We start from the raw sequence: 11,981 nt of genomic DNA, 5'->3' as shown, positions 1-11,981 counted from the left end.
GAGGGGAGCAGCGGGCGAGACAGGAGAGGTCTGCCATGCCATGTGGGTAGCTCCCTGGCCAGGAATCAAACTTGAGCTGCAGAGGCTGGGGACAGGTTCACCGTGCTGTGCTTAACCCCTTGTGCCACCAGGGAGGCCCCTACAATACGATTTTTAGAGTTGAGATTCATTCCAATGTCATTCTTTTTTGAGGAAGGAAGAAAACAAAGATAGAGGGAAGGAGGCAGGAAGGAAGGAAATGAGGAGGGAAGGGAAGGGGGGGGTAAGAAGGGAGGAAGAAGAGAGGGAAAGAAGAGAAGGATTGTGAGTAAGGCAGTGTCATATTCACTGAAACTTACAGGACTACTCAGAAGTCTCCCTGAGGTGCTAGGTTCTAGGATTAGTTTAAGAGGAACAAATTTCATGCATCACGTCAAAACTGCAAAAGTTCCCCAGAGAAGGCAATCGATGATAACTAGGAGCAGCATCTAAGACTTCTCAGAAATATTTCAAACCACTTATCTCTTTCCAAAAGTTTGTTTTACTTCTACAGAAAGCAAATCCCCTTGCCCATTAACAGGGGTGGCATTCAAACAGACTGAGATAAAATCATTCCCTTAAGTTTGTCTTTGAAGTGGAAATGTGATCATATGCAAAGCACCAAAGGAATAAAAACACTTTCAATTGCCTTCTCAGATGACAAATGAAATTTCAGGTTTATAGTTAAATGCTTGAATTATAACATGTGATCTCTCAGGTTAGAATTACCCTTTCCATCAGGGGACCCCATCTGAGAAATGTTTTGAGAAAGAAGGAATTACTATTGCTTCAAAATAGCACTGAATTTGTGTTAGTGGAAACTCCTGAGAAAGCCTTCCTGAGAAAGACTTAACAGGGAAAAATATACCATCACCTTGAACCCTGCTACCACCACTGCTCTTAGCAGAAGTACATTCACAAAGTTATATAGAAAGCTGTGAATCTGGCATTCCCAAGCAACAATCAGTCATCCTTCTAACTGTATTTGATGCCATTTTTATATTCAGGAAAACTCTCTGACTTGTTTTCCCTCTACGAACATTCAGTGGGGCAGAATTAATACTGAGTTTGGAATCTGAAAACCAGGATCAAGGTCCAGATCTCACTTTGTTACGTGCAACTTGATTTTTATAGGTACACAGGACAGAAGAGTACCACTATATGATGTAAATAAAATCAGTGACCCTGCTGTACATCCTCCGGTTGCAATTTGTGGGTTTGGTTTTTTTTTCAGTGATTTTTTGATTAAACTCTTTCCTTTCTGAATATAAGGAGGTAGGGACCCTTAGACTCAGGGTCACTGATAGTGCCTGGCACATAATTGGTATTCATTAAAAATATTTGTAGAATGAGTGGCTAATATTTTTAGCATGTGTTTTGATGTTCCCCCCAAACTGAGCCTGTCACACTATTAATAAAAACATAACATGCTTGCATCATTTATTTAAAACAATAAACAACAGAAAAAGTTTAAAGAATCAGGTATTCCATGTGTTCAAGTGAATATGTTTTATTAAATGCATACTAATATCTTTCTATAGTATGTGAGTATACATAATAAATTAAAATGTATATATTTATTAAATATAGATATAATACCAGAACATAATTATTTCAGATGAGAAATCAAAATAAACCCATTTTTAAGTATCTTTTGGTCACTCCAAATTGCTATTGCTCATAAAAAAATACACTGATTTTCCCTAGGGAAAAAAACTTAATTCCATTGCAATGTAGTTAAGGGACGTGTTTTATTTCATAGCTTTCTGCAAGCAAGCTTGCTTTGATACAAAATGAGTTCAATGATACAGGTGCTATGTCCACTCAAGCAAAAGAAAACCTCACATTTATAAGAATGCACTTTTTAATTATATTCTTACAGTATTATAGGTCTAATATCCAGGATGCCTCTGGCTTCATGTAAAGCAATGGCACGGAAATGCTGCAAGGTTCTTGAATATCAGAGCACTGGCAAGTGTCTAAAGCAACTTCCTTTGAGTTTCTGTCAGATACTGCTTAAAAAACTGTGTCTGTTTTTCTGCTTTCCACCTTTTAGCTTACATTGAAATCAACCTGAAGTGTATCCCCACCTTCAGTTGTTTAGAGTTTCTGCAAAAACAAGAATATGTCACCAGGTATCCTAGCATCAGCTGCGGATGCCGTGCTATGACTGTATCGGAGGATGGGGACTTATCCGGAGGTACAGTGACTGGTTTTAGTGTGTGTTCCACACCTTTCGGTGCAGAAATGTTAGTGCATGTTAAAAGCTTTTTTCTCCCGCTCACATATGATGTGACTCTAACCCCAGAATATCTGACCCCAAAAAAATTATACAGATAAAATAAAAAGACAAATACACAAATAAGGCCATCTGCAGAATTTTAAACTCACCTCTTGCAATATTTCACAATAATTTCTACATCATATTTTACAGTTTTCAAACTTAAATAATAAATGCTCAAGGAAGGGTATAGTGGACCCATCGCACTATCTCTTTGAGGACTTGTCCAATTTGCTGGCAGGTGATTTCCTCTGTGGTGTGGGTATTTTAGAAGGCTTGGCTGTGGCTGGCCGAGAACCTGCTCGGGGTGTAGGTCTGTGTGTTGGGGGTACAGTCTCCACGTCTGAGCACACAGATTGGATTTCTGAAATGTCAAAGTCTGATGCATCACTGCCTCGGCGGCTGCTGGCCCTGCTACCAGCTTTGCTTCCGGCTCGGCTTCCTGGTCGGCTGGGTGTCTTCTTGGAATCTGAGGATAAAGGGCAGCGATGGGTATTATTAGGCCCATCTGCACAGATTCATAAAACCTAATGCCAATTTTAATATTGTTTTCTTCACACCCAATAGGTACCATGAAAATACTGGGGGGCGGGGGAGGGTCTCCATTCTACAAGGGAAGGCAGCTTCTTTATAAGCAGAAATGTTAAACAAAAGGTAGGTTTAGACTTACCCCTAAAATGGGATTCTACTTACTGCAAAGAGACATAGGAACATGCCTATCATTTAAGATTATGCTTTCCAAAGTTTTGCCTGTGTTTCCAGTGTTGTATGCAGTGTAGAGAACAAACTCTGAGATAGCAGTTTTGCCTGAGACACAGTAATTCAAAGCACATAGGAACTTAAAAGATAAGATTTGAAACTTGAAAGAAGCTTCACATTTGCTGAGTTCAGGGGTTAAGTTCACTATTCTTTGAAGAAATGTGAGAAGTACTGCTATAATGGCAATTGTGGCTGGGTTTTTCCAATCACCCACAACAGAACCCAGTGCAATTTCTAAGCAGGCAGAAGAACCAAGGACTTCCAGATTGAAGGGGTAGGGTGTTACTGTAGATTTTATTGTATTCTATAATCATTCTTTCATCTCTCTTTGGTAATTCCAAAAGGAATTTTGTACTCACTTATTCCCATGACTCACTTATTCCCTACTTTTACTGAAGACTTAGAGTCATGAATCATTTCAGAAGAATACAGCAGCTTCATTTTGTAATTTCTACCCCAATTAGGAAGAAAAGTTACTTTAATTATCAGATTATACAACAAAAGAGAGAAATACGCCTTACTTACCAGCAAATTGAGTCCGGACTCTGGTGGCTGCAGTTGTTATCAGGCCACTGTCATCCCCAGAGTGGAAGCCTTTCCCTGATAAATATCCTGGAAGTCGAAGCTTGCTTCCTTGTATTGGTGTTCCCTGTATTTAATCAGAGAAAAGAAAGCTCAAGATAGTGTTCCTGTCCCACAATATTCCACCAACATCACTTCACAGATAGGTGGAAGCCCTCAAACTAGACCTCTTGGTAGTATGGAGTTACATAGGGGGTGGGGTTATCATTTGCTTACTCCACGAAATTCCCAATTTCTCCCTTCAAAGAGAACCTCTAAAGAAGATGAATTCACAATAGAGAAGAAAGTATACAGATGGAGATCCCCAAATGATGTTATGAGGAAACAGACAAACTGTGAGCACATTAGTATCTTCCAGATCATCAGTGATCATTAGAGTTAAGAGAGCAAGCAATGCCAAGAGACATGACTACAAAAGCCAGGGAGAAGAGGGGCTCTGAGAAATTGCATTTGGGTATTCTGTTGCCTGCAATGATTTTCGGGAACTAGACAGAAATAAATACATGGAAATAGAACAGAAAGTAAATAAGTAATGTCTCCACAGCAATCATTTCTTAACTTAAAAATAAAAAAGAATGCCACTTTAAAATTTTGTACACCATGTCATTTCACTTCCTAGCTCTATCTCCTTTGGTCCTTATATGCACGCTACCTAGGCAACATTTGGTGATAAGTTTTTTTTAATATTTGTACAGTTCACAGAATGTCTAAAGCAATCACAACTATGAAATTTTGAGTCTAAAATTGCAATTTTTTCTAGATCACTACAACATTTTGGCATTATCCCAAAGTTAAAAATATAAGCACATCTCCTGAGAAGTGTAAAGGAGGTCATATTTCTCCATGAACTCACAGGGAGCTCTTTGGAGATCAATCTGTACATAGTACATGTGAATTCTCTGAAATTAACTTTTCCTTTATTAACAGTTTTAAATATAAATATATTTTGAATCACCCGTTATAATTTAGTATATTAATAAAATACTAATAATTTATTTACATGTGCCATACACATATATTTAAATACAGAATTTGTATTCATATAATACTGAAGTTTTCAAATTATCCTCACATATATAACCACAATTAATCCTCACACTCAGAATGCCTTGATTGTTTTGATCTTACTATCAAACTCTACCCTTAGTAGTTTTAAGAGACTCATAGAAGTATACTGTTGTTTGTTTGACTGCTTGGCTTTTATTTAATAAGGCTATTTGATATGAAACATAGTTTTAGATTAGTCAAAATAACATTTTTAGACTTTCATTTAGAGGAGTCTCCATTTTTAAAAAAGTTGACCTAAGAGACCAGCGTAGCCCTCAATACTTACAACACATGTGCTTGAGGTACCTTAAACCTTTCTCAGTTTTTGTTGTAACAGTTCATCGTAAATGACAGACATCTCCAGATGTGATTTATGATGCTAACATATGTGAGGAAAGTAGTGGAAAGGAGGGGCTGAGAGATTGAGGAAAAGTTGAAGAATGAGCTGTTTCTGTGCAATTCTCCCACTCTCAACCAGGTATTTTCATTATTTCCATCTGAATCATGAGGACAATGAAATTTTCTCTGCCTACCTCCAATTATTGATTTATACCTCATCCAGTCACTTACTGTTCCTGGGCAGAAATACATGTAGCAGACATTCAGAAGCTCCTTGCCCATAGTGAACACTCAATGAACATCATTTTCATTTAAGTGATTTTCTTGCCAATGATACTGCCTCACTCTCATCTAAAGCCAGTGCATTGCATTTCTTGACTAAATTATAAAACCGTACCATCAGTTTAAAAAAAAATTATTTAGGTCTGGATGTGATCTCCTATATGTGCTTTCCCAAGAGAAAGAAAAAGAATTATGAGTAAGAAAACCAAAAAACAAACCAAGAAACCAAAAGAGGTCCAGAGAGAAGGTGTCAAGCTCAAGGTGCAATAAGCGGTCTTTTCTGTTGACCCCTCACACTTTGTGTTTTCAAGAACTGCTGTGTTGATACTTATTTTATAGACATGTATAAAAAGATGTAGCATTATCAAAAGTACATCTTTTAAGGGAGAGGTGAAGCAATGTTAGTGGGTGAAGTTACAGTTAGGGAAAACTGTTAGACTGGAATCTGGGGCCTTACGATACCTCTGCAGATGGCACGGAAAAGTCTGAGCACTCTGCTGGTTTACAAGGAGTTGACATTTTGCTGTTTGTCAACCATGGTTTACCATAATTGCGTGTTAAAGGATGGAGAATCTGTATGGAACAATGGCAAATCAAATGTAAAGGATAGCAGATAAAATACAAAGCCATAGAAAGAGATTGTTCATAGCACAGTCACATTTCATAGTAAAAATGATGATAATGATAATAAAAAAATAAGTGGAAAGACTTGATGGCAAATCATACATATCAAAACAAAAATGACTGAAGATTTAAAAGGATAAACCTATCTGAAAGGTAACCAAAGTTCCTACACCGACAGTTTCTAGATAGGCCACCAGGCAAAAGCATATATGTAAAAAGGGAAAAAAAGGCCTTCATTTCCCCCATTGTGAGAAAAGGCACAAATAGAGAAAACCGATCCTACAAATACTAAGGTCCTAAAACATTCAAAAGTATACTCAAGACACAGATTGCAAGGGAGAAGGAAAATATTTCGTGCCCTAATCCTACCTTGGGTGTGCTGGTGGCAGGGACCTGTGGGGAGGCCACATGGCCAGCCTGGCTGGACACAGAAGTCGATCGATTTGGTGAAGCACCTCTCGATGAAGGCCGGGATCTTCGGCCCCGGGGTCGGAAAGCTGCCATACCCTGACTGGCACCATCTGCTAAAATGAACTTCTCACGTAGCTCCATGTTTGTCCTTCCTTTCGCTGGATTAAGTAACACACAACAATGCACACAAACAGAAGAGGAAGGGGAAAAATAAGAGACATTCAGTAGTTTATAGGAAGAACAACCACCTGGCAGCAGAGATCACGCTGAGGATTTCAAGAACATCTTTTTGCCATGCCAACTCCAACTCAGCATAACAAAAAGTTAAATGCATTTCTTTACAATGCATTCCTTTTGGATACAAGTGAGTTTGGGAAAGAAAAAAAAAAAGTATGCTTACTCTAACACTAGACACCAGCGAGAATAACCACCATTACAGAAAGAGTCAGCATGAAAATGGAAAGCTCATGCTAAAATATTGTTAATCCACCGGCTACCAATGCCCACATGGTTTCGTCACCCTTTCTCCATACTGAGAAGACAAGCCAGTAAGGCAGGACTGTGTCTCTTGCATGTACTACTGAGGTAAGAAGTATGCCAGTATTGTAACATTGGGATTCATTAAACAATAGAATCATACAAGACGAGAGATGGCTTGTTAATCATGGTGACAACATATAAACATTCAGGTTTTTCACTTAAATGAGGCAGCTAGCATTTTTATTTTGTGCCTTGAAAAACTCTGTTTTACTAACATGCAATAACAAACACCAGACCCAAGGATCCATGAGGTCATTGTGATGCAACACTCATACAAACACATATGCACACGGAGAATACCCCATGAGAACCCGATGAGCAACGTGTTAGCATGTGTTTGATCACTTCTGTGATACCTGCATTTGTAGCACACCAGAAATGTGTCAAATTTTCAAAATTAAAATTTGGAAGCACCAGCTCAGTTGGACATGAGTTAAGCCATACGCAACGGATGAAGCGTGTTATTTTAAAACAAAAAGGTTAAAGCAAGAATGTAAAAGTAGGAAAGAGAAAAAGAAAAGAGGGCAGAGGCAAAGAGAGGGGTTGCCAACCTATAGTAGGCTGAGTAGTAGTAATTGAAGAGTTTGATTCCGAACGTAACATTTTACTCCCATGATGATGAACTAGAAAAAATGACACAGGATACCAATCACATTAAAGAATACTGTTAGCAGGAGAAGAAACAAAGTACAGTAATTGAATACGCAAAGGGTGCTCAGGTCCGGCCTTTAGCACACAATTTAGAAGAAAAGTTGCATCAGGGAAAGAAGCACTCAATGGCTGGACTCAAAAAGAAAAACGTATTTGGAGGACTTTGTCACAGTTTTGCTACCTTTCCTAAGTAACCCAATAGATCAGTATATGTTCTAATTTGTTCTATAAACAATGCTGCAGGACCTGAGGTTGTGTAATTTTCAAAAGATAAAACAAAAAGTAGCTTTGCTCACATCCTACCTCTTTCCACAGGTGTGTATCTTTGATGTGCAGAGAACAGGGTTACTAAGAATGGCAGCGAGATAATAATCCACAGTGGCCTTAGCAGGGAGGCCTGCTGGCTGCACAGGAACCCATTTGGACATACCCGTGTCTTCAGATGCCAGCAAGGAAAGCAAGAGGCCCCACTGGAGGAAGTGTGGCTACACACTTAAAAGTCTAATAGCTCCAGTACAAACATTTGCTGTTGTTAATTTAGTAAGATTAAAATGAGCTCACAGATTTAAGAAAATCACACACCCAAAAAATTGTTCTTTTTTTTTTCAAAGAAATTGGCCTACTGTGTGACTGGGTCTTAACTCTGCAATCAAAGGGTCACTTGTAAGGTAAACCAAAGAAAGAAGAATTCAAAAATTGAATGTAGGGGGCCTCCCCTGGTGGCTCAGCGGTTGAGCGCTGGGCTGCGAGGCTGCCTGCAGCATCTGCATAGCCGGTTCATTCCCCGGCCGGTGGGGAGGGTCCCACCAAAAAAAAAAAAAAAAAAAAATTGAATGTAGGTTCTGAAAAATAAGGAAAATTAAAAGCTAACCAAGGGCTGATCGCTGGTAGATAAGAAGAGAGGTGGCATATTATATGTCTATATTTTTAATGCTCTAATCTGTAACTTCAAAGTCAGAGTCAAGCTAGCAGCTATTATTTTTCAATTCTTAGGTATTGTTTTCCTCACCTCGACCTAATTTTATAAAACTTTCACCTTTAAACTTTTGCTACTTAGTGCCCTCAATCTTCATCGCCTTAATTTTCTTTCCTCTCACTTTGCTATTGAAGGACTTATAAAATACTTTCCCTGGTTGGTATCATTGTTCATTTTGAAAACTGCAGATGGGAGCATCCCATAAAGAAAAGCTAATCTAGATCTCCTGACTACAAGTCTCATATTTATCCAGCAGAAGTAAAAAACAAAACAAAACAAAAAAAAAAACAAAAAAAAATGAGAACATGATTTACATGACTGCACAAGTTCTTTCAGAGCTTCAGGCTGACAGAGACCAAAGTGAAACATTCACTGTTGTAATAATGACTAAAATTATAACCAGTATGCTTTTGATGCTGGGAAAATAATACAAAACTGCTATATTCTCATGGTGTTACCCTGACATGAGCATCTCCTTACCCCTGCAAGGATCATTTTTCACTAAGAACTCATCAAGAGCCATCCATCCACCACCAACGCGAACCATCACGGTACTGCGCAGGATTCGAACAAGTCGCAGTTGCTGGGAGTCTCCAAACTGTAAAGATGAAGAGAGAAAGACCCTCTAATTGTCAGTAGTAATTCTAAGCTGAAGGATGATGTGCGGTCTGCGGTAGTTTAAGCAACCAACTTTAATTTCTTGCTTAGTTCACAGTGATTAGTAAAAATCTCAGAAAGAAGGATTTGTAATGATCTGCGTTAGACAGCTGCATGCTGATTTAGCCCAAAGGAAATAGTATGAAAAAAGATAACAAAGGTTATCAAGTACAATACTAAATCTTTCTTTGAAAAATTGTTTTTCTTTCTTATGACAGAAACATTACTAGGGCTATAATAAGCACTGACTCACTTGCCCAGAGGATTTTAAAGAAAACTTAATAACCACATTCTTCTTCATTAAAACGTCCTCTCATATTTAAAACTGTTTTCCACTGTAATCTGTGGGAGAAATCTTCAAAAATTCACTTTGTTTTCTCTAACAGTAATTCTGACTCAGGGAGATAAAGTGGTCAAAGAAGATGATCAATAAAAATTTCAGTCCACTAAAATTTTTGTAGCCTTGATCATCTGGTAAGGCAATTTACTGAAGGCTGGGTTATGTGCCAGTTTCTATTTCTGTAATACTAGAACAGTCACTGACACATTATCAATGATATACCTTTTCAATTTAAAAGGTTTTTTTCTCAAAGCAGATGGCTGACACTAACAATTATCTTTTTTCTTGCCCTTTCAATGGATCTCCAATCACTTGGATATGCTACAATTTCTGCAAGTCTTAAATAAATGCCTAGACTATAGGTAGGTTCTGATCATAAGATCTATATTATGAAAGCCCATGAGAAATGATTTTATACTTTTAAAACATTTCTAATAGGCTCATGTCCAGCTTTTAAAAGCCACCATACTGCATTTCATGGTTGTAAACCCAGTAGATACCATAGCAAAATGAATACCCAATAAAACATAAATAGCTTCTTTGTAAGGCAAGTAAGGTACAATCGGGACTTTGACTATTTGTCTGGGCTCATGATGGAGAAACAATTTTAAATTGAAATAATCTGCAACTTTTCCATGAGCTTTAACACTGAATTTCAGGAAGAAAACTCTAAAACAAAGCCAATTATTCAAGATCCTGAAACTCAGAAAAACCTAGAAAGCATGTAAAATGCACCAGCAGCAACTCATGCATTTTACATCAAACCTTCTAAGTATCACTATTTCTAAGTCCATTTTTAAGTCTTGAGACTTATACTTTTCTATAATTGAACCTATTCCTGAAATGTAAATCAAAATTAAAAATTCAACGTATATATATTTATTTGTTAGACTAAATTTGGCGCTGCTAATAAGCAAAGGGCAAGAAGGGGATTTAAAGAAAATTACCCTTAAGGAACCAGATAATTAGATTAGTATGTTTTGTTCCAAAATTATGTTCAAAAGAAGAGCTTTGAAGAAATACTAGTTTATGGACATATTTGAATTTTAATAACAAAAAATGATTTTGTCTTGAGAAGGTATTTATTAAACAGCTAACACTGTCCTTTAGAATTTTCCTAATCTTCTCAAAAGCCAAATTGCAAGGTAAGAAAAAATGGACTAATGTGCTTTGAGTGACTAAAACCTCTTGAGGTGACTTTTTCATCCTTTCACAAATAAAAGATGTTATCACAATTACTAATTCAGAAAATAACAAGAATTGAAAAGTAACTTTTTATGTATTATAACTAATAGAAGTTTTAGAAACATCTTTTCAAAGTAATTAAAAATTTATATTTAGGGCCTCCCTGGTGGCGCAGCGGTTGAGCGCTGGGTTGCGAAGCTGCCCGCAGCCTCTGCAGCGCCGGTTCGATCCCCGGCAGCTCCCCGGCCACCGGAGGAGGGTCCCACATGGTGCGCAGACCTCTCCTGCCGCCCGCTGCTCCCCTCAGCAGTGTACTTCGGTCCTTCTGCCTGCTCTGCTCCCTGCTCTGGCTCTGGTGAATTCTCTCGCCCTCCTGCGCTTCTGACTGTACCCAGTCCTTGTATAAATAAAACCAACAAACAAATAAATAAATAAATCTTAAAAAAAAATTTATATTTAAAAATTATTTCCAATAAATAAGGATTACAGGTAACTTGAAACTTAAGATATAAAATGTCTTAAAAACTGAGTGGCATATTAATAATATGATTAATAATATAATTAATAATATGATTTGGTCAGGAAATTTAAATAGTACAATTCATTCCAAAAGCATACAGCAGAAGTATCGCCCTATTTAAGTCAAAACCTGATTTCTCTTGTATTTAAGTTCTAAAATTCTGATCATGATGCTGTGTGACTACAGTTTATACTGACTTAAGTATGAGACATAAAGTATGACTATAATTTAATGTTGGTTACAACAGATACATTTCCTCAATGATAGCATTAGAAATTAGAAATGATATTAGAAATGATAGCATTAAAAGCCTTCAACATTAAAATTTCTATTCCAAAGGCACAAAGTCCAAAACCAAAGATTTAGAGCAAATAGGTAATTGCTGCTTTGGAGAGACCATACTGCTTGTGGCTGAGAGCCATGGAGACTTCCCACTACTCTGTCTTCCTATGTACTTGCCTGATGAAATCCTCCTCCAGCCACTACATACCTTATGTCCTCAACAGTTAAACACCAATGAGGAGACACAGAGCTGTATAGAGAGACATACCTGTGTTCCAATGACTATTTGCATAAAATCTATACTAATAGTATCATTATTAAAAATGGGAGCTGAAAATTGCATTGGTGACACTGTACTGAGTCAAGCTACAATTAATTATCTGGTTTGCTTAAAAGTAATCTCCTCGTTTAAGACACACAGCAGCAGGAATCCCAATCAAGGACCCTCATAGCATTTACGGCAACACCACGCCAACCAACATTGTAG

General features: G+C 37.7%; 1 protein-coding gene across 10 annotated transcripts in view; it reads right to left on the bottom strand.

The window, feature by feature from the left end:
- Positions 1-2,505: 2,505 nt before the first annotated feature.
- Positions 2,506-11,981, bottom strand: part of DST (dystonin) — a gene marked incomplete at both ends in the record, with an annotated part of 433,522 nt that continues 424,046 nt past the window's right edge. For 6 of the 10 annotated variants that reach the window (XM_084229023.1, XM_084229024.1, XM_084229026.1 and 3 more), the window contains 5 exons: positions 2,506-2,768; positions 3,584-3,707; positions 5,771-5,881; positions 6,302-6,501; positions 8,991-9,108. In XM_084229023.1, the coding sequence (XP_084085149.1) occupies positions 2,506-2,768; positions 3,584-3,707; positions 5,771-5,881; positions 6,302-6,501; positions 8,991-9,108 (816 nt within the window). Of the gene's footprint in view, positions 2,769-3,583; positions 3,708-5,770; positions 5,882-6,301; positions 6,502-7,434; positions 7,507-8,990; positions 9,109-11,981 lie in introns of all 10 variants that reach the window. The other 4 variants (XM_084229025.1, XM_084229029.1, XM_084229030.1 and 1 more) reach the window with 2 other exon arrangements.

The sequence above is a fragment of the Talpa europaea genome (genome assembly GCF_964194135.1).
Source record: "Talpa europaea genome assembly, chromosome: 2".
NCBI lineage: Eukaryota > Metazoa > Chordata > Mammalia > Eulipotyphla > Talpidae > Talpa > Talpa europaea.
Note: the sequence above shows the minus strand (reverse complement) of the source record. Positions and strands in the feature narration are given on the sequence as shown.